This window comes from Bombus pyrosoma, linkage group LG4, assembly GCF_014825855.1.
Source record: "Bombus pyrosoma isolate SC7728 linkage group LG4, ASM1482585v1, whole genome shotgun sequence".
NCBI classification, from domain to species: Eukaryota; Metazoa; Arthropoda; class Insecta; order Hymenoptera; family Apidae; genus Bombus; species Bombus pyrosoma.
In genome coordinates this window covers 6,263,217-6,286,634 of record NC_057773.1, presented here as the reverse complement: position 1 = coordinate 6,286,634, position 23,418 = coordinate 6,263,217, and the positions used below count along the sequence as shown (strand labels likewise).

Sequence of the window (23,418 nt, the reverse complement as noted above, 5' to 3'; positions counted from 1 at the left end):
AGAAAGTTGTTGATCGAGGCAGAATGGGGTTGCTGCCACGGTTGGATGTTTTATTGGTACAAGGATTTCGAGTGATAGGAGGTTTGAAAGCTTTTTCATTAATTTTTTTACAACTCTGAATGTACCATAGCATACGGAAGTATTAGAACTTTTAAATATTTCGAAACATTTAAAAATCTCGAAATTAAGAAAACAAAAATTTTTGTTTGCTTAATTTTCAAACGCACAAATCAAACTAACAAATTAAGAAGAAATAATTTTCAATTTCTAATTCCCTTCTTCAACAATACTTTATATTTTATTATTTATTATCTTATACTTATTTTTAGCTATTTATTAATCTCTAATTTATTTCTTGAAAAATAAGAAAGAAAGAAATAAACGTAAACGAGGATTGAAATATTAAAAGAAAAACTCACAAAACCCAGTTAATTCAAGAAGCCAAACGTGACAAAAAGGAATTCCAACTCTTTCTATTCTATGAAACGTTAAGTTCTCCCTTTTGGCTTCACTTTTCACTCGAGGCAACGAAAATTCCTCTATAGAGGGATTTATTATTCTCGGTGGACATACGGTGGCTGGGTACAAGAAACGATCCTTGAATTCGTCCTCCCTTGTACGATGTCCTCACGCACGTGCACACGGAAATCTGCACGGAGGTTCCATGGCCCGTCTACCTTGCAGCCCTTCTTTATTGCTCTCCAGAGTCTTTTCTTCCCTTTTCTTTTTTTATCTGCTCTCCCCGACCTTTTCTTCTGCCTCCTGGAAAAGAGGATACCCGTTCCATGCTCCTTTGTAGCTGGCAAGCGACAAAAGTTGACGTGTGGCCATTAAAAAAGTATCTGGCTGCAGTGAAAAATCTGGGTCTAGACTTTTCACACCACCTCCGAAATAATCGACGCGTGAAGAACATTTTCTTTGAGAAAGAGGGTGACTTTGGCACGTTTGTGTGCAGGGAGGAAAAAAGGTTCTTGATATTCGAAATGGTGCGAGGGTGAGGTTTCAGAGTGGAACTGACGGAGCAAAGCAATTTATTCATAATTTTTCATAGAAATTTGATAGACCCTTGGGGTTTGAAAAGGGCATGTAATTTTTTTAATGGCAAACATGGCTAGCACTAAAACTAGAAAGAAGGTTAAAATGGCTAGTTTGTAATTTTTCATCGAAGTGTTATAGATTTCCAGTTTAATCTTTAACAGATATTGTATAGATTCGCAACCTAATTTGCATGCAAAATTTGTCTTTGAAGTAGTTCTACCATCGAATGTCGCGATTGGCTTATTTCTAGATTAAATTACAAGAGTAATGCCAGGATCAAGCGTCTTCTCGTATAAACATTTTACCGAACAGGTAATAGGATTTTTGGCTTGCAATAAAACTCCAGGTCATAATTATTTCAATATTATTATTTTTGTCCAATGCGAGAATTGATCGTAAATTAATAATAAATAAAAGAAATTATTTTTGTTAAACCAACATTCGATTTACCCCTCTTTTATCTCCTAGTCTTTCTAAAAACCAAATTACACGATCCTCCATTAGAACATAAAATGCCATCAAACCTCTAAAAGCGAGAAATACATGGAACGAATAAATTGCCCGGCTTTAATCCATTAATACCAGATGAATTAACTTTCTGTCCGAATAATTCAACGCAAACGACGTGAAACGCGTCGAGACCTCAAAGATTCCTTGTTTTATGAACAATAATATTCCGAATCGTGACAGCCAGTCAATTTCGAAGAGCAACTTTTTCCTCCCGCGTCTACCTTTTTTTTGCCCCTCTCCATTTCTTTCTATTCACTCTCATCCTATTCACGTTGCTTGTCGACATACAAAGAGCATCCAGAGCTATAAAAAGGCTGAGAACGAAACAATCGAGCGTATCGAATCGCGTTTTAGCGACGCGTGAATCGCCGACTACCGAGGCTGATCGGTCCTCGTTCTGACGACCATGTCCTCTTTTCTGCTTTTCAGGTAAAATAAAATACTCGGAGAGGGTGTACGACGCTTGCATGGATGCGTTTGACTGTCTACCGCTAGCGGCCCTCATGAACCAACAGTTCCTCTGCGTGCACGGTGGACTCTCGCCGGAAATTCACAATCTAGAAGACATACGCAAAGTGAGTAGAACGTTCATTGAGATATTCCTATTGATGGAACGACGTACAGAGTCTCTTTCATTCACATATTGTGTATTAAGAGCGAACGAAGCGTTGATTTCTTGATAGAAATAATAACGTAGAGATGTAACGTAATTAGATTCATCGACGCGAAGATTTGGCGCGTTGGATTCGACGAAGTTCCTAGAATCATTTGGATTATTTGAAAGAGTTTGTTGATATTGCGCATTCTTTATTCCCGTTTCTTTTTTTATTTATTATCCTACTGTTGCGTTGCAGAATCTTCCTTTTCACAAGCAAACAGAATTCTAATTATAGATGGGTAAATTTTCATTCCGGTTTTCATTAGATTCTCGTTTTGTTAAATTTGAAAAGAATTTTGGTAATTTGTATCGATCTCTCGAATCATCGATGAGTCAGGAAATTGTCAGGAAAATTTCGGAAAATTCGAAAGCAACGAGCTGATTAGAAATTAACAAAACACTTTCTACATTATTACTAGGCTATTGGTTACAATATTTTATTACTATTATTATTATTATAAAATATTCTTTTTAACAATCTCCTTCCTCCAGCATTAAAGTCTTTTACGTTCGTTTTTAAATTCTCGAGGTTTATCTTTGAGGAGCTAAATTCGTAAATAATTCAAAATACATTCGAAGCTTCTCTAAGTTTCCTATTTTTTAACGGTTGTCGACGGATTCGTTGGTCGGTTTCCTAGCCGCGAAATTTTTCACTGTCGAGAGCAGGATTCAATCGATGGGCGAATTTTCGTAAACGACCAAGTCGCCTGTCAAGCGAACGACACGAGTGTTATTGGAGCCTGGCCTGTGTAGAGTATCGGAGTACCGGAAACAGAGCAGGCAACCGATGTGCTGCCACCTGCTCTATCGATCGTTCACCTAAGCACTGTCCACCTTGACGCAGCGAATACTCACCAATGCTACACGTTCACGCGTCTCTTGCTTGCCAATTTGTCAGAGAAAATACTCTTCTCTTCTTCTTCCCTAACTTGCTATTATCTATGTAACCTACAGAACATTTTTCGACTGTTGGATAATCTTCTACTGTTTGTTGGCGCAATCCAAACATCTTTATCGGATACCTGGAGTTGCAGGTTTTGTATGAAGTCTAAAATTACGGGAATTTTAGATTTAGTTGTTTGAAATTCAAAATTGCAAAAGCTTTGGGGCTCCGATTCGTTAGGTTTGTAGAGACTCGAAAGCTTTAGAAGAGATTTTTTCGAGAAATCTAGAACTATAGGAATCGTAGATGACGCATTTAGGACTATCAAACATCTGAATTATTTTGTTAGAAGTCCAAGATTGCAAAAATATTGGCGCTTCAGTCTGATAGCCTTCTAGAAATCCAATAGTGTGAAAAGAAATCTACGATTTTTATGAAAAATCTATAACTATGGAAATTTTAAATATGACATTTAGTATTATGAAGATTTTGGATTAACTTTTATTAGAAATCCAAGATTACAGAAATTTTACTGCTTCGTCTTGTTAGGCTCATAGATATGCAAAGGTTCTCAGCGAGATCTAAGATCGACGCACGATATTCATAAAAGTTTGCTATGATACAAGTATGATCATAGTATTATACTTTCATGAGTCATAGTGCGTCCATCTACCGATCGAACGTTCAAATCGATAGCTGACACTCCTAGTTATTAAAAAGATGATTAGTTTAATAGGTATCCCTGGACCAGCAGTGGATATCGATCGCTTATATAAATCGCGAAGCTAATTAATACCGACAACGCGATATTTTACGAATCCGTTGCAAATGAATATTAATGCCGGATCTAACCATAACATATTAATATTCTATTAACGTCGATGCTTCCTGACGCGTTTAATCGTTACAGGATATTACGCACTCGAGTGTAGAAAACAGAATAATTCGCTTTGGAATTTGCCCAGCAACGATTAATCTTGCATGCAATTTTATGTTTCTGCATATTATTGTGTAGAATACCTCTGTACATTACGCAAAGTAACGTTCCCGTGAACGTTTACGCGAACGTTTACGCGAACGTTATACAGCGAACATAACGGCCGAGAATTTGCCTGACGAGCGACGTCGATATTTTCCATGAATAAAAATAAAATAAAAATGGAAATATAAACGTATATATAAACTGTTAAAAATTCCACGTTAAAATACCATGACACGAATGAATGTGAAATACGAATGCCACGTTTATAGGATTGCTTTTAATATAATGTAAAGTAAAAATTTCCTGAAAGGAAGTATAAAATGTAATTTTTCATTTATTGTTAAAAGCTTGCTATTTTTAATTATTATATTCTCATTGGTAAAAAAGACTGACGCGACATTTTAAAATACAATATCACGCGTTAACAGTCATGCACCGTCAACAGTCTAAATTTCGATGTCAGAATTTTAGTTAGATGTTTCAAAAATAGAGCATCCGCAATTATAAAACACTGGAACGAACAAAAATGTACACGGTCAAAACAAATATCTATATCACATTAATGTTTATCACGCGAAGATATAATGTCGATATAAATTTTTCTCAGTTTATCAAATAATTTAAAAATAATTATCATTCGGCCAGTAATACAACCATAGCCGTATAAATGGAATGAATGTGTGCGTGTGTGAAATTATCAAGTACACTGATAGACTATTATACTTGTCTCTGTAACAACGGCAAAGATGCAAACGTTTAGAGCTAAAGTTAATATAATACAAAATAACAATTTACTACGTTCGAGAATAAATTGTCCATCAACGTCAATCTTCTTGCATTGACAAAATCCGTCATTTTAAAATACACCGTTAACTTTTCAATAAAGCTTTATGCTTATGGCAATGTTCGTATAGAATTTTCACCTCGCTTTCGCTCGTGAAACGTATCAACGGAACGCTTTCATTCTGTTTCGTAATGTAGAAAATCGTCGAAAAATGATATTCAAACATTCGATAGAAAAATAAGAATAAAACGTCGCGTTGACGACGTGTTTGAAAGTTTTCGAAAGAATCGTACAAATGTCGCGGTATCTTGTTTCCTCGTTACACGAAAGGTTCCGGGGATTTTTATTTCCGCAACACTCGTAAAGATACACTCGTCCCGGAATGAGATTCCTCGGGAAACGGCGGTGAAATCCTGTTTGTACTTCCGCGACGCGACTTTTCCCGACGCTCGGTTCAACTCGGTGGAAAGACCTATGCGAGTTGTTCTACCGATTGGATCTCAGTAAATCCAGCATCGAGTTTTCATCTTCTCCTTATCCAATAGCAGCTGGTATAGCGTTTGAAATTTTCGAGAGGCAATCGATACTTATTCAACAGGAAGTTTTAACGATGAAAATGATGAATCGAAGACGCGTGAAAATCGTTGGAGCTCTCTCATTGTTCGGTTGTATCCTTTCTTGTAATTTGCAATTGGAAAAATAAGATTTTCCGAATTGGAAGGTAGTTTTGATGGCGGAAATAATAAAAGAAACGAGTTTCTCTCTTAATAATGGAAAAAATAACGTGCTGACATAATATTACGTATTGTAATACGTGAAATTTCGAACAGAAATATATTGAAAGTAGATTATAATTTTTTAAACGGCACATGTAATCTAGAAGTTATTATCAGAAGGATTAAACTTCTTGAAGATCGTTGAAATAATTTTCTTATTATTCGATTGCGTTTAGTACAAAGAAAAAAATAGGAGTATGAGCGTATAAGCGTAAAATTCATAAAAATTGTTAGAAATATTTTATTCCTTATCAAAGTGCAGATAGTACTTTCTAAGTATGGCAGTAATTTTAATCTTGCAAGTGATAAATTTAAGATTCGTGAAGATAAATGAGAGAAAGTTGTTTGTCGTTCGATCCTAGTTGATGCAGTTTTTGTGAAAGACAGAGGAATGTTGGGTGATGTCGATTTACGTTGATTTATCTGGCGGAATGTTGATAGAGTTCAATGACACGAGAGGATTTCGTGGTACGCGAATACCTAGTTGCTCGCTATTCAATCGCTGTTCTATTCACCGCACCGATCCATTCGCTGCAACATGCTTAAGACCAGCTAACTTAATCGGAGTGGTTCTTGGTAACCGCGGAAAATTGTTCTGTCTGCTTGTTGTCGCGTGAACTGTGTCAAACATATCGAAGGCGATGCACAGAATTTCGCTAACTCGGGAACACAAATGTTGTTCGATATTCGTTTGACAGGAAAACGTTTATACAACGTACGCCTCCCTTCTGAGTGAACTTCCAACGAAACAAACTATAGATAATTCGAGATAATTTGCATATTGGAGGAACGACCTTGAGTACCATCTAATTTCATCTAACCTGTATCTCTTCATGAATATTCCATACGTTAACCCGACCAAATTATAGATCCTCAAAGGAACTACCTGAGAACATTTCAGCCACCAAAGGAAACGAATCTTCCAGTTGAAAGATCAATTGTGAAACAAGAAATAGGATTTTGTCATATTGATAACATCATCTGTTCTTCTCGAGATCTATGTAAGGTAACACCGAGAGAATTAAACGAGCAAAGTTTCAGCCGAATATTCAAAACTCTAGAAGACCTGAAATTATTTCCACGGTGGAGGCACGATCTTGAACAACTGGTAATTTCACGCATCTTACATCTTGTCGTGAATATTCATTTAACACAATCACAAACTACGAAACATCCTCGAAGGAATTACCTGAGAACACTTTAACCTACAAAGGAAACGAATTTTCCAGTTGAAAGATCAATTCTGAAACAAGAAATAGAATCTTCTAACGTTAATACCATCGTCTGTTCTTCTCAAAATCTATGTAAGGTAACACCGAGAGAATTAAACGAGTAAAATTCCAGCCAAATATCCAAAACTCTAGAAGACCTGAAACAATTTCCATAGTGGAGGAACGACGTTCAGCAACCCCTAATTTCACCCGTCTTACATCTCGTTGCGAATATTCATTTAACGCAATCAAACTATGAAGCATCCTCAAAGGAACTACCTAAGAACGTCTGAACCGCCAAAGGAAACGAATCTTCGAGCCGGAAGAACCGTTCTGAAACGGACAAAGCTGCCAGCCGTCTTTGAATAATAATTTCGAGACAGACGAAGAACGAAGGCAATTAACTGGATTCTTTGTGTTGCGGGTCAGCGAGAAAAGCGACGACAGACGATCGACGTGATTGTCCCGCGGGAGCTTTTAATATTTATTCACGAGGTTTCATCAGCGCGCATCATAAAGCCACGGATAAGAAATTCCAGCCGTGTTTCGCGATATCCTTCGCCGCGGTATACTTCGCCAAAAGCCAGCAAGTATTCCGTGATCCGTTTTCGCGATTCGACATCGAACCATGGTGATCCAATGTTTTATTTTCGAGCGATTTTACAGGCGCCAGGAACCGACACGCTTGATATGGAAATTGACAGTCCCAGTAGGATGATATCGTCGATCCTTTGAGACGCGAAAGCCCGTAAAACCGTTCCCATACGCTTCGTTCATCCTCTTTGAATTTTCTCCTGCTCGATCGTTCCCGGTGCTTGTGTTGATTCGTTGCGAAAATTGCTTTTGATCGCCGGAATCATAGCCTCTATCATCTAAATTGACGGAATTTATCGCAAATTTCTAACATTTCTTATTGATATCTTTGGCAATCTTTTTCGCGGTTTTCGATTTTATCTTCTATCGAGGGCACGCTCGGCTTCAGACAAATTTCAGAAGAAAAAGAGAGCTTGGACTTATTCGTAGCAACGTTCGGTATGAAAGATCGATCTCTAAACACGCTTACCCTGCTATAAACTTTTATGTCTCAATCTTGCCCTTATTTTAGAAAACAACAAGAATTTGAAGGAGGTGTTTGAGGCAAAATTGAAATGCCAACAAGAAGACTTCTTTCATATTTTGTCCAAATTTGGAGATATCATTTAACGATAGAAAAATATAATGGAATTGAAAATGCTTATATTTGAGTTGCAAAAATTGCTTTCGATCGGCGGTCTGAAAAGCTCGATCAGGCTCGTGACGCATCGACGGGGCCCTCGAATCCGTGGAACAACGCCTGGTGCATTTTATCAGCCGCAACGCTGCAGTTTGTGCTTTAAATAGCGGCAGGACCCGCGTGCTATCGGCTGCTGCTATTAACTTAATCGCCATTGCGGCCTGGCGTGTACCTATGCGTGCCGCGTAACACGCTCTTAGGAAATTCGCCGTAATAACGCTGCACGTATAGAGGCACGTCGAACACCGGTTCGCAGCTCTGGCTTGGAAAAGCAGAAGAAAAATCGAGAATAAAGACCACGGAATAGAAGGAGGAGGAAAAGTCTTGGGCAGGTCGGTTGGAAGTTTCCGACGTTATTCTCCGGTCACGTACAGTGTGGCGAGAGAGAAATAAAAAGGGCACATCCGTTTCCGTCCGTGCATTCGGCGCACGGCAACCACTTTTATAAGCGTCGTTAAAACTTGTCCCACAGGAGGAAGTTGCCTCTTTTCGCGAAACCTGAGACACTTCTCTGAGCAAAGAAGCTTGCGAGTTCAACTAAAGATGCTGAACTTCAATCTTTTTATTTGCTGGAATTTTCTAACTGTATTGTATTTAAGACTAATTATTATACATGTGTACGTATAATAAATAATTTTTAATGACACAGTCGTAAGACACGGTATGTAAAATACCGGGCACACGATATGGTCTGTAAAATGACCTCTGCATAATACACTACCTTTTACTCGGGAAACATCTCACTGTCCTATATATATATTATTTATTAATTTCAGCCACTGCGGCTTCGAAAAGGACTTGGCATTACAATTTCGAAACATTTGTCCACCCGAACCTTCACATACGTACTTATGAATTATAGATCAATATCCTACCTCTACTTCACGACACCTATGAATTATAAATATATATATACGTTATTTATTGCTAGCTTTGGCGTGGTTTTGCACTTTTCTTTCTCTTTTTCTCTAAGGAGCGAATTCGGTTAGCCGCCCCTTCGCAATATTTTCTTTCCCTAATTCCTTTCATATTGCCTCTCAAGCTGTTCATTTTTTCGCACTCTGTTACACAGTGCTTCAGATTTTCTTCCCTATTATCGCATAATTTGCATTTTTTTTTTTTTTCATCCCCCTCTAACCAAAATCTTCTCGATTCCTCTAAATTGCCGCATCTTACCCTTGCGATTATTTTTTGGCTGTTGCTTTTACCACGTTTGTCTAGATATTCTGTCATTGCTTCGCATTTAATTTGTTTATAATTTTTGCTACATCTGCTCTTACATATTCTCTTGTGCTACATTCGCCCTTGATATGGCCAGCCTGTAGTTGCCATTTCTGTAAACGTGCCCTTTTTATAGTTCCTCGTGTTGTCTACATCTCTCTGGCCTTGTCATTTCCTTCCGCTCTTTCTTTCGAGCTTTTTGTTTCAGCCTTTCGCTCATTACCTCCTCTATACATTCTCTTAGCTGATTCTTAGCTTCTAATCTTGACCCATTTTCTTCATATTTAAGATCTCTCAGTATAGTAAATTATTGGTAAGCTTTAAGGAATTCAGTGGAAAGTTAGCTATTAATTGTGGAACTGTAGCGTTTTACGCGGACATATTCAGTTGCTCCCTTGGTTCGTTATATTTTAATAAAGTAGATTTAACTATTGGTGGATTTTGAAAAATTGGTGCAAATTAATGCAGATGGATGTTCTGTGTTTTCATGCTAATTGATTAAAATGATTTAAATCTCCGATCACGCAGATCATTTTCGTTTCATATGAAACCTAATCTCTTTACAATTTCTCCTTTCACAATTTCTAGTATACTTATAATAAACTAATAAACGTCCGATGAAGTATACCGTCCTTAAATTGCTCAAAAAATCGACACGAAAACCATCACGGCACGCGCGTCATAGCTACGATATTGCACGCCTAAAATCAATTCCTCGTTCAAGGCCATTGCAGCCGGTCTCCCCACCACACGTCTCTCACTCTATCCCCCACCATTTCCTCCATATCTTCCATACGCTGCTGCATCTTATCGTTGCTTTGGTACATAAAGAACCTGCAATAATATGACCTTGAACCGTCAGTCGATTTCGAAATACGAAACGTTTCCATCGCGAAACATCGACGAAATTGATTGAAACGTACGACGAGATACGATAATTAGCGATATCGAAAGCCATTGCTTTACTGACATTGCGGTTGACACTATTTCCTCGATAAGGTTCTCATTCTTTCGACGAATGTGTGCAGCTTCCGGTTAACAGGCAGCCCGCTCGTTACACCGCGAACAATCCGATGTACGGTGTTGTTGCTAACACACAGAAACACGGAGAATCGTGGAAGCACGAAGGAATACAGCAAACATCAGCTCTATTCGACGTAATTAACATGCTATTACAGTTGCGCGTTGTGTATCGCAAACTTCCTCCTGCGGCGAATCGTATCGAATTTTCGCTTGCTACAGTGACGAACTTAACTTTGTTAGACACTCCTTGATTGATAATGTTTTGAGTGTTACACTATTTTGAAGAGAATTTAGGGAAAGTCGGGAATATCAGAGAATGGATTGGAGATAATAGGGAAACGATTCTTTCAAGGCAATTACTTTTGTAGNAGTTTCGAAAGTTTGTATTTTTATAGAGATCTTTCGATTTCGGGAGGAACAGTATGTCACATGGATTCAAATTAGATGTCGCGATTAAAATTTTGAAGAGAATTTAGGGAAAATCAGAGAATGGATTGGAAATAATAGGGAAACGATTCTTTTAAGGCAATTACTTTTGTAGAGTTTCGAAAGTTTGTATTTTTATAGAAACCTTTAGATTTCGGGAGGAACAGTATGTTACATGGATTCAAATTAGATGTCGCGATTAAAATAAAAAAAATAGAAGAAACCAAATTGATGGAACAGATACTCGTGTAAACGCTTGTTGCTCGTCTACCCTTAAATGTCGTAATGAAAATAAAATTTAAAAGGAGAAACTAAATTAGTAGAAGAAGTTTGTAAGAGGCAATCGTTCATCCCTTTGTCCACGCTAGAAGAACTAAACTTGAAGGCTGTTATCGGGCCAGTTTTCGAAGATCGTCGGTCATGTAAATGCGGAAGACGAGGAGCAACGTGTAGCCGAGTACCGACATTTGGTATTCATATCGCTTGCTCGCGGTTGCAAAACCCACCTTTTACATAGAAGCACGCGGAATAATACATAACAGAGGCGGATGGTATCGAGTTGGAGAAGAGTTAGAAGGGGTCTGATAAATATTGCATAGTCGCCGGTGTCCTTCGCCACCCTAGTTGCCTACCGTTCGAATTTCGAGCATATTTTGCATAGACCTAACCTCCGACGACGAAGATGGAAACGCCTCCCTAGCCTAGGGAAATAAATGATCCTCGTTATTGCTCGATCGAGAGAAGTTAGGATCGATTTCGTGTTTGGAACTAGGGGCGAAATGCGAAAAAAAGTGGACAGTTTAAAGGGGGACGTAGACAAAGGAATTCTTTTCTTTCATTTTTCTCGTCTTTTCTTCAGCGGGGTGGAGATTTTATGGTTTCGTGAATGGCAGATGTTAGGGGTGAAAAAAAAAGGAATTTCGTGGTTTATGAAAGATATTATGGTAAAAGCGATGTTTGAAGTGTTCGCACGTTTCGTTTAAAGCGAAGGTGCTGTAAAATTGCTCTCAAGGACGTGACAGTGGAGACTGACAGCTAGTATTTGCTTTTTAGTGCATATTTGTATGTGCGTACGGGGGTGGTTTAAATGATAAGAGGACGATGATGCGTCAGACTTCGAGAATCTGGTCAATTTTATATTGTAACCGCCAAACTCGTAAAACGATGGCTTTCAAATATTTTACTTCTGCGGTTATTAAAATTATACCGGTACTGTTGGAGGAACTGGCTCAAAATAGGACGATTCAAGTCCTTCCTGCGGCATTAAAATATCGAAGAGGAACAACCGATAGCCGTCGATGCAAATTATTATGGATACTCGGCGAATATTTTCAATCGGTCGAACTTTATCTGGTTTCAGCTCTTTTATTCTTTCTTTCTTTCTCCCACCATTTGCTTTATTCCACACAATTGTTGCAGCTGAAAGAGAAGAGTACGATGAACGAAGAGATGCAGTTGAAAGAAGAGGGTTAACTACCCCTGTTTCTCCCACGAGAAATACCTCGTAATCTGGCGGAACAGATGCAAACCTTCTCTTCCAACTCTCCCTCTTTCTCACCCCATCCCAGTTGTATGTATCATGCGGTGCAAAGGTCTTGCAGCATCAAACGAAGATACTTTTCTAGTCGTATTTGTCGGAAATGTTCTACTTAATTTTATCTAAATAATTCTGTTTTACAATTGTTGCATATATAGTGAATGAACACAAGTATTTTTTGTAGATGGTAATAGTAGCCATTTGCTAATTTTTAAAAATCTGACATACAAAACTTGAGAAACTTGGAGATCAACATTTCTTCGTTTTGTGAAACCAATAGGATAGGGATGGTGTAAGATTTTTGCAGAATACTGTACTTTTTTGTACAAGTTGGTACTTGTCTCCGGCTGATGGAAGAGTGTTTTTCCGTTTCCCCTTTATTTTTTCTCTCGTTTTTATTCCCTTTGAGTCGTTTCCTGTACACCGCTCTTCTTCAGATCCTCTCTCATCTTTTTTCCTTCGTTGCATTCGCGATGAAAAAAAGTGGAAATTGCAAGCAATCATGGTGCACGCGCAAGGGATTACCTTCGTTTATTACAAAATTACCTTCCTTTTTCTATCTTCTATCTGTCGACAATCCCACCGAACGCGTGCATGTCCTCTCATGATTCTCCCGTTTCACAAATCTAAGCTATCGACTAAACAGTTCAATGACAGTTCATTAATTACATAATTTTAATAATTTGTGAATCCTTTGTTGCATCTTCCTTGTTTAAATATACATAGCATGGTATAACATTATAACGACTAATTTTCCAGAAAATCCTGATCTATTGAAGCACATCTGTCGAGTGACTCCAGTCACAAAACTATCGAAATTTTCCAACGATACCCAAAAGTAACAATTTTAAATTTTTCATTTTGCAATTTTACCTCGCAGCTTTCGTATAAGTTTATCACTGTAATACGATGCCATAATATCGCTAGTTGAGCAAAATGAACGTAATAAAAAATGCCAAAATTGTTGCATTGCCACCAAAATCACCTGAAACGCATATGTATGTATTCGGTACACGTGTATAACGATTGTTCATTGCTTCTGACGGCTGTCACTACGAAAATTTACAACAGAAGATACGCGATTGTTGGCTTGGCTGCCAGGTAAAAGTAGAATTGCGGATGTCGTACGCGTTGTTATAGTTCGAGGATGAGAAAATGCGATACGGGAACTTTGCCCAATGGCAAATGTTTTGGCCACTGATTCGTCCGCTGTGTCGCCGCCTCTTTTTCGTCGTATTTCGTTCGGCTAACCGAGAAATTCCACCGCAACACACGATTATACATATTTTGTACGGTGTACCAATTGGCAGTCATCCGGATAGAACTTCTTAACGTGACTTGGACGTTGTCACGTGCAATATGCTTGCGGTAGACTAGCGCGATTATGTCGAGTATAGTCCGTATAGTCGTAGCTGGTGGTAGAAATTTAATAAAACCATAAAGATCGATCGAACGTCGAAGTTTATCATGTTGGTGCGAACTGACAGAAAGTTGAGAAGAATTATCAGATACCGCTTGCAACTTTCTTTTTTTAGTAGCGCCCTTGTATATTTTTATTCTTCTTTCTTCTAAGTAGACACCTATACGCCGTTCTCTTATTTCAAATTTGTATTTTGCTTTCTCTTTCTGTCGCTTACTTGTTATTCTTCCAATTCTATTTTTTAGCGCTTCTTTCAGCTATCTTTCTTACTATTGCAATACATGTAGCGACATATGTTGCTCTTTTTTTACTACCAGCAATTACTTATTGCTGGTATATTTTTTTATTACTTCCAACCTTTTTTTTCGTTCTCTCTTTGTGTTCTTATACTACGTCCTTTATTGCCACAATTTCTATTTTAATTCTCTTACATATTATTTTTTGTCTCGTTTCCTGTTTTAATTAATGCAACTCCTTTTTTAACATTTTCCCCTATTTTAATTACTGCAACAACTTTTTTGATATTTCCCCCCCCCCCCATTTTTTCTACGTTTATAATTCTCTTCTTCTGGCATATATTTTTATTGCTGCAATCTTTTTTTTTACCACGTCTTTATAGTATTTTTTATTATTTTAAAACATATCTTTTAGTATTCTTGATAGCATAATCCGTATGATCTTCTTACTACTATCAAGAAGGTGATTATTAATTATATAAATAAATCGGAATAATTAATTATTAATAAACTAGAACTTTAATTCCAAATACAGCGTGTACGCGTGTGACGCAGGAGTAAGTGAAAAGGGAACGCGTCTAGTCAGACGTGGCGCGCGCTAACATGCCTGGCGCTATCTTTTTAAAATCGCTTATTATTTCATTAAAGTGTACGCGGAAACACCTCTTCCTTCTTAATTAAAAAATTTTTTCATGCAAATTAGAGACTTCCCTTTATGGAATTTAATTGAATTTAACTGTAATAAAATGAAAGTAAAATAAGGTGACACAAAAGAAACGACTTAAAAACTATGAATATTTCCATTGTTGAAATTTGTTACGTTTCTGCCGCCAGATTATGCGAACGTAATTATAAACTACCGGAGTTCTACAAGTGTTAAATTCTTTCCACATTAATAATTTCAACGATCTACCATTAATAATTTAATAATGCACCTCGATTCTACTCTCCAAAGTAATAACGCTTAAATTTACATAATACATTATTTCTAACACAATGACCATAATTTTTATTTAACGACAAGCAAAATTTCTCTTGCAACTGTTTCAGATTTTAAATCTCCCTAGTCTAATAAATCCCGATAATCCAGCATCCGCCAGCGCACTCTCCTCTTTCAAAGCAGCAACGCATCAATTTCAGATTTGAAATCTCCCTGCCCTAATAATAATCTCAATAATCCATCATCCTCCGTCGCATTTTCTTTTTCCAAGAAAACAGTACAACAATTCAGGTTGCCGATTTTTAATTTCCCAACCTCAATGAATTTCAATAATCTACCATCCTCCGTCGAAATTTCCTTTCCCAAAGGGACAAACGCAACAATTTACACCGGCAATACCAATAGAATGCAATCAACTTCGTCGTCCAATTCGATCGTTTCGAAGTTAAAGCGGATTTAGTGGCGAAAACGACGAAGCTACTTTGGCAAGGGTAATAACGCCGGTAATATTACGTTTGCTATTATTAGGTGCGAACTGCTCGTTACACTGTAAACTGCATTCTCGTTTCCTTCGTGTATGTGTGTATATACACATATACATATACATATACATATATTGTGTGTATATATACATACATACTTGTAGCCATGTGCGTAAGGCACACGCAGCCAGCCACTGTGCGCTGAGAACTAATGCCATTGAACATAATTAGCGTTACCCATTATGATCAAAACTTGTAGTCCACGACTGAGGTCTCCGCTGCACGATAAACAGTGAGACAACGTCGATACGTCAACGTTAAGTCAGCTCTCGTAGTTGGGTAATTACGACCGGATAATTATTGGAAACGTTTCGACGCCGAGAGCCTCTGTAAACTACTTCCCTTTCCAATGGTCGACGCGCGATTCCTGTTCGTCCAATCTCTTCTTTTCGTTTCTATTTGCTGTCAAGTTTACGCTAGTTTACAAGTAATCGCAAGACATATACTAAATTTTTAGGGTTTTTTTTCTCATTTTCTTTAGATACTTTGCATTTTATGGCTGAAAATTGGTTGACGAGGAGTTTGTTCATTAATTTTCATCTACCTTTCTTGTTCTAATTTCACGATGGAAAGTTCGCGATGAAAGTTGTTGGTAAATTTATTTTATCCTGTAATTGGCCAAAGGAACGTCAAATCGTCGATCGAAATTAAACTCTTTGAATTCATTTTCAGATACTCGTATCTTTAGACACTCCGTAGTTTGAGATTGAAAAGTGATTTATGGAGATCTTGTAGATTAATTTTCATCTACTTTTCTTGTTTCTTATTTCGCGATGGAAAGTCTACAACGGAAGTTGATGTTAAATTTATTTTATCTTCTAATTAATCATAGGAACGTCAAATCTTAAAGTAAGATTTCAATACTTTAATTAATCAGCAAATATTTGAATCTTTAAATGCTTTGTATTTTAAGCTTGGAAATTGATTTACGGGGATTTTCTACATTAATTTTCATCCACTTTTCTTGTTCTTATTTCACGATGAAAACTTCGCGATGAAAGTTGCTGCTAAATTTATTTTATCTCATAATTAATCAAAGGAACTTCAGATCTTCGACCAAAATTCAATTATTTTAATTAATTTTCAGATACTTGAATCTTTAGATGCTTTGTAGTTAGAGGTTGTGGAAATTGATTGACGGCCATTTTCTGCATCAATTTCTATCTACTCTTCTTGTTCTTATGGAAACTTTGCAACGCTAATTGTTGTTAAATTTGTTTCGTCTCATAAACATCCAATTAGTCAAACAACCATCAACTCTTGCACTAAAATTAACTTCTTTCCATTAATTTCCAAACATTTGGATCTCAATATTTTCCAAGCTATCTCTTCCCTTTTTTCCTTTTGTTATATTTACGCTCGATGGAACACACAAGAGAGTGAAACACGAATATAATAGAAAGTCGAAGAGCGAAACATGGGAAAAATAGGGCGTTAGCTGTCCGATCCACTGATATTGTTGAAATATTTTAAATTTTTCTTCCCTTCCTGTGAGATGTGTCTTTGCGTGGTTGTTTCGGTAGCCGTTCGAACGAGAGGCAGGGTAAAAGTTACCGGGTTGGAATTTCTCTGATTTTTCTTTGATTCCAACGAGCGGTTCGACACAAGCCCGGAATAAATCTAGGCCAGAGTTCGTGAATGCTTTATGACGCGGAAACACCACTCCAGAAGCGAATCTGCTCTCCTCCTAGCTCTCCGCCTGTGTGTGTTTTTATGCGCGCGTGTGTATGTGTGTGTATGTATCTCCTTCGAGTAAATAAGTGGCTCGTCTACCTAGTTTCTCCATCGAGAGAGCGTAAACCACTCTCCTTCCTCCTTCTCCTCTTCTTCTTCATTTTTCTCTTTCACGGGGTATTTTAAACGAATCCTCGATCGCGAGTAAATTAAATAACGCGCAATTAAGTGACACGCGAACCTCATAGTCGAGTTCCTTGTCATCGGAACTCGATTCAGTGGTTTTCATATCGATTTCCAGAGGGAAATGGTTACTGTGTTTATTCGAGTTGACTGCGGATGTTGGCGCGTTCGTGAGAAATTCTCAATGTCTGTCGTTTAATCAGGAAAATTAATATTGTCGCCATTGGTGGATAAATAAACTAAATAATTAATAGAATTATTACTAATTGCTTAATTAAAGAAATTGAATTTTCTATGAGAACTTGAATGTTTAACACGTATAACACGGTTAGGGGTGAAAAAGGATATCGCGAGATAAAATGAAATAATATCGATCGATATACTGTGGAGTAAATTTTATGCATTTCATGGATCGATGCAAGAGAACTGTTGCACTACACGTTTCTTTCTCGGAGCTATCTTTCAACTAACAAAATTATTCATACAACTAAAACGTATTTATATATTCACAATGAATTAAAAAGGTGATGTCGTTTCCTAATATCATTTTATTCGAACGTTTCTTATTTTTCTCTTATTTCGTACATTTATTTCCATTAGACCACGTATAAAATGAATATTATTAATAGGTAACTGTTGCATTTCCGGCAAATAAATCTCGAATTATTTTTACATCTTCGCGTTGCTACATTACTCTATGTTAGTTATATGATAAAGCTGTTGGGAAACAGGATATTAGATCCGATGATTTTCTAGAGTTAATCAGAAATGATTATGGCAGAGGTACACATGTCGATGTCAAAACACACAGCCGCGTTAATTAGAAGCTTGGAGCAACGAGTCCTCGCTACATTCGAGCGTTTAGATAATTAGACACGTGACGCGTTTACACGATGACTGCATCAGGGAAACCTGTTCCTTCGACTAATTCGATCGATGTTGATTTTGCTGTTTCAGTTGGACAGGTTCAAAGAGCCGCCGGCGTACGGGCCGATGTGCGATCTGCTCTGGTCGGATCCATTGGAGGACTTCGGCAACGAGAAGAACGCCGAACATTTCTCTCACAACAGCGTTAGGGGTTGTTCATACTTTTACAGGTAAGTAAACACGGCTCCTTTACATGTAGATTAATTATTATATTAAAATATAATACACAATATAGCAATATGCAAGATAATACACTGCTTTCTAGTTAGAGCTAGAGAGAAATTTTAAGGTAAAATCGACGATGAACGAAAGTTTATTATTTTTCTAGAACGATATTTTTTCACGTTAGTGCAATAATGTAGTTGTATAGATTATGTAATTGCACAATTTTCTTTTCAAATAATCTCACCCTTATAGTAGCATATAAAATGATCTATTTTCCTTTCGTTGTAATTAATAAGAAATCTTAGAAAACAAATCGATAATGAACGAGTACGAACGATTTCAACTAAATATTTTTCCAGCACCATATTATTTTCATCGCTCTTTTACTACACTTTTTTGAGTAGAAATATACATGTATATTAGTATGAGTATATATTTTTATATTAACAAATACCAACACATTAATAAATATAAGAAGAAATAACGAGTATATAATTTTCTATTAATATCTACTTTTCTACGTAGAATAATGGGGAATATTTGATTTCTTTAAAGAAGAAAATATATGTTTACAGACGAAGAATGATCCACTGAGAGATGTTTTTATATATTTTTCACAAATTGGATCATATCGTACAATTCATTGTTAGGTGTACCTTTTTGGTGAATTTTTTAATAGCGAATTTTTAATTTGGCTTTTGGCTACGCGACTTTATTTCATTAATCTCTCAAAACCATAAAACGTCAGACTATGACTTTGCTAGGCGACGTTAAAAACAACCTACCTCTTTTCATCCCTTATAGAACATTCCCGTCGCTTTTCTGTCCCTCGGAAAATCTCTCACAGCCTTTCACGTTTCTCTTCCACTTTCCCTCGTCCCTTGATCCTATTCACCGAATAATTAGCCAGCCGTTTGTTCGTCGCGAACTCGAAAGCGATCGTGGAACACCAAACGAGTCGGCTTTACAGCAAATTCCGTGTCAACGCCCTCGTCGACTGACGACATTTTCATTTTTATTTTACCTTGCTTTATTTTCTACATTTTTCAAAGAAATTAGTAACCAAGTCGTTGATATTTATGAATTTATGGAACGTTTAAAGCTAGGAAAATGCATAGAATACGCAATGTATGAAAATTATAGGAGGTCTGAAATATAGTATTCTATTAATTATGACTAAACTGCGAATTTTTATCCATTTAAAGGTGTAAAAAACATGTTAAAGAATAAAATAAAGAAATATCCGCCATAATATTTAAAAATACTAAGGAAATGTAGAATATTAGCAATGTAAAAAAAATGTCAAATTATATAAATATTTCCGCTCTAATTACGTGTAATATTTAAATTACGTACTAATTACGTTCATAAAGATATAAATTGCCGTAAACGTCCACAGTGTATCAATCGTGATTTTTTTAACTAATCGTCAAAACGATCAAATAAAATTCGGGTGGCGGTTCCTTTGACCGAGCTCGATGGAAGTTTTTGCACGTATCAGGAATTCTTTCTGTCACGACATGCGGAAAATCTATTAAGAAAATCGGCGATATAATTCTGACAGGGACAAAGGAAACTTTTGAATCACATTTTGTATCTTTTTAAATTCTTTTGTGTCCCGTTGATAAATGAATGGACAAGAACGAGCGAAAAACTCCACTGGCTGTTGGCGTTTAAATATTAGCATTTTAATCAAGGAGATGAACGACGCTTTTTTTCTACTTTAAAGTAGATCAACGTTTTATAAGTAGACGCGGGCATCGAAATAGTAATGAACGATAGAAATAACGTAAATGACGACCACACATTGCACCTTTATATTTCATGAAAAATCGATGTATCCGAGTCGAACAATTTTTCGCGAACGCTGCTTGTGACTTCTAACTCGTTTATTTCCGCCTCCGAATCTCGTATATTATCGTATTGCTGCGAATCATTGTTTGCGATTTAATTAAAAGTTTGTAGAAAGTTTCTGGAAACTTTCGAAAAAATACATTTAACTTTTCCGCAGTATTCGATTTAAAAAGTTTTATTCTTTTAATTTTTACTTTTCCTGTTAGATCGGACGACGACATGGAATTTCAAAAGTATAACACTCGCAGATATTGCAAATGATCGGTTCATGAAAGTAGAATGTACAATAGAATATAACATTTTTATTAAATTTTTCCATTCTGAATATCTTGAATACGCTTGAGCAGACAACAGGACGCGACGTGTCGTTTCAATCGAACGTGTCTCTTCGAATTTCGACTTAAATGAAATTCCTGATGCAACCTCCTCTCGTCGAATTTTCACCATGATGTTGAAAGCTACGTGTTTACCGAACTATTAAACCCTTGACATATAATTTGTTTTGTAACTACGCCTATCCAACTTTGTAATGTGTTCGCTTCCAAAATACCTTGGCTACAAATATGAATATGAATGACCAAGATACTGGTATTAACTGCATGGTAATTAATTGTTCAAGTAACAAGATATTGTAATAAATCGCTCACTAGTTATCCTATATTTGACACGAAAGTTATTTACTTACTATATTCCTTTATTAACACTAATTTCTCAATTTTGATTAATATAATAATTTACATAAAGTTAGATGAAGGTATAATTTTAGATTTAAATTTCGAAACAAGTCATTTAACCGTGTCTGGTAAGGTTAGTATTAATTGCCCAATATCTAGCACGTAAATTATGATTTTCATACAAGCATAATTTACTTAAACAATCGTTGAACGACGCAATCTTGCGAATATTTACTCAAAAGCTATTCACCTCGTGGTAAATGGTAAAATTACAAGTAGCACGATGACGAATTTTCCAGTCGGCTTGGCCAAACGCGTGCCTTTCCATCGAAGCCCCAATAATTACACGACGACTGATTAGCGTTGTTTACGAACTACGATTTAACTAGGGCACGTTCGGTCTCCGCCGGCAATTAGCCTGGCTAATGAAGGGCAATTGTGTTTCGTTTAAATTCGTTCGCGGCACACAAAGTTGCTTTAGTCGCGAAATCCCAGCCGGTTGTCTGACCATGCGTCGACTCGTTCTACTGAAAGCCATCCACTGTTCTACATTGGCGTCCTCGATAAAGTACATAATTGACGCGAATTTCGGGACAAACCACCATCTATCGACGTACGGTCGAAAATAATATTGCTCGTTCGTTCGAAAATATCGGCCACCCGACGCATACACTAAATTATACAATACGATCTGGCTGGACAAATTTGACTGACTCTCTCTCTCTCTCTCTCTCTCTCTCTCTTTGTCTTTCTCTCTCTCTTAAGAGACAAATTGGCTGATTTTATTTCTTATGAATTTCATAGTTTTATTGCATACAGTGAGATTCAAAAATGACAATTGCCACATATTTTACATCTTTTCGATCAATTTGCAATTTGTGCAACATATGTGTGAGAGTTACTGCATGAATTTCGTGCCGCTAAGGTGCGTACTCGCTTTTCACACTTATCGTAGATACTTTCATATGTTCATTTATCTTCTGAAGACATACGTATGTGATTTTTACATAAATTTAACAAAGTAGTGTTCGTAACATTGTCGTTTTTCTCTAGTTCTTTCAATAAATGGAATTGATTTTAACGTGGCTACTGAATCGTTTACTTGTTAAGTGACATTTTCGTGAATTTTTGGGTATATCGAGACTTTGGATGTTCCGAGACACTATGTATGATTTTGGATTAAAATTAATTGACGTTTGAAGATCTTGAATTAATTGGCCTTTGAAGAAGAGAAAATTAAAGTTTGAAGATCTTTCTGGAATTTTCCCCTTTTCTTTCTTCATTTTTTACGAAGTTTTCTCCGAATTCGGACATGGTTTAACAGCGTTTCGAAGGCTGTTACGACAGCCAGCATCGCTGGCCTCTACGTCGAACACGGCCGGTGTGTTCGTGTAAACAAATTAAGCGCTAGACGTCAGTCGACTGACCTTTTTCGCGCGCCTATAACTGACGTGGCCAAGGGCCGCGAGAAACGTTCGAGCCAAGGTAAAGGCAAGGCCGCAAACTACCTTTAAGCACCGTTCACAACGACCACAGTGACCAATTAAACCGCTGAAAAGCCACACTGATTAACTGCATAAATTAGGAAAGTAAAGAAGTAATGACGTTACACATATTATTATTTGCAATTTAGAATTATTCGTGCCACTTCTTTCAAATAAATATCTTTATACAAGTAAGTCATTCGATCGTTGAACGTTTGGACGTTAATTTTGCTAATTACGCAGATATTAAAATCGAATATTTATCAAATGTGAAATTCATTCGTTTCACTTGTGAAAAATTAATTCCAATTATCTATGAATGAAAAACAACCATATGATTTCATATTCATATTCTTATAAATCTCCTATTAATTCGTGAAAATAATATTCATAATTAAGTCATCAAAGGTATAAAGTTTTTCTGTTAACGAAGAGACTATTTTGGTTTAATATCGAAATTCAAGTCACACAGGGCTTTATGATGGATTCTACATAGCTCATTATTTCAGGTACCGCGATGTGTCATTAATTATGGCCGATACGAGCGGATTTATGAGAGCACTGAATCGTTGTTCGCCATTAAAACTACGAGCGCGTCGTTTCATACAAATTGCACATTCGCCAGAAGCTGATGGCCCTGTGGGATAGTTATCGTGCTAAAAGCCACTGCTTCGTGACATTCGTTTCCACATATAATTGCCAAAGATTTTAAACAATTCCTTTTTCTTTCTTAATCTCGCCATTCACGAAATTTATTTCCAATTTCAACTACGATCTTCGATCTTGCATAATTTCTACTTGAAAAATAGCTACTCGAGCTATTGGCGTTTATTTAACTGTAAAACGTTAGAACTGCGAGTAAAGTAGACTTTTATTTTTACTACTTCTAACAAATTGAAACACTCTTTGTTGTTTATCATTTTCTGGATTATCTTAAGAGATGAAACTACCGCTTGCGATGAAAATATAAAGTAAGCAAGTTAAAAGTAAATAGTAC

The 23,418-nt window shown here is 36.8% G+C and overlaps 1 protein-coding gene across 8 annotated transcripts in view; it reads left to right on the top strand.

Moving 5' to 3' along the window:
• LOC122567226 (serine/threonine-protein phosphatase 2B catalytic subunit 2-like) overlaps positions 1-23,418 on the top strand; it is a 232,276-nt gene that overhangs the window by 165,048 nt on the left and 43,810 nt on the right. For all 8 annotated transcript variants that reach the window (XM_043725577.1, XM_043725576.1, XM_043725583.1 and 5 more), the window contains exons 5-6: positions 1,978-2,123; positions 18,275-18,414. In XM_043725577.1, coding sequence (XP_043581512.1) covers positions 1,978-2,123; positions 18,275-18,414 — 286 coding nt within the window. The remainder of the gene's footprint in view (positions 1-1,977; positions 2,124-18,274; positions 18,415-23,418) is intronic.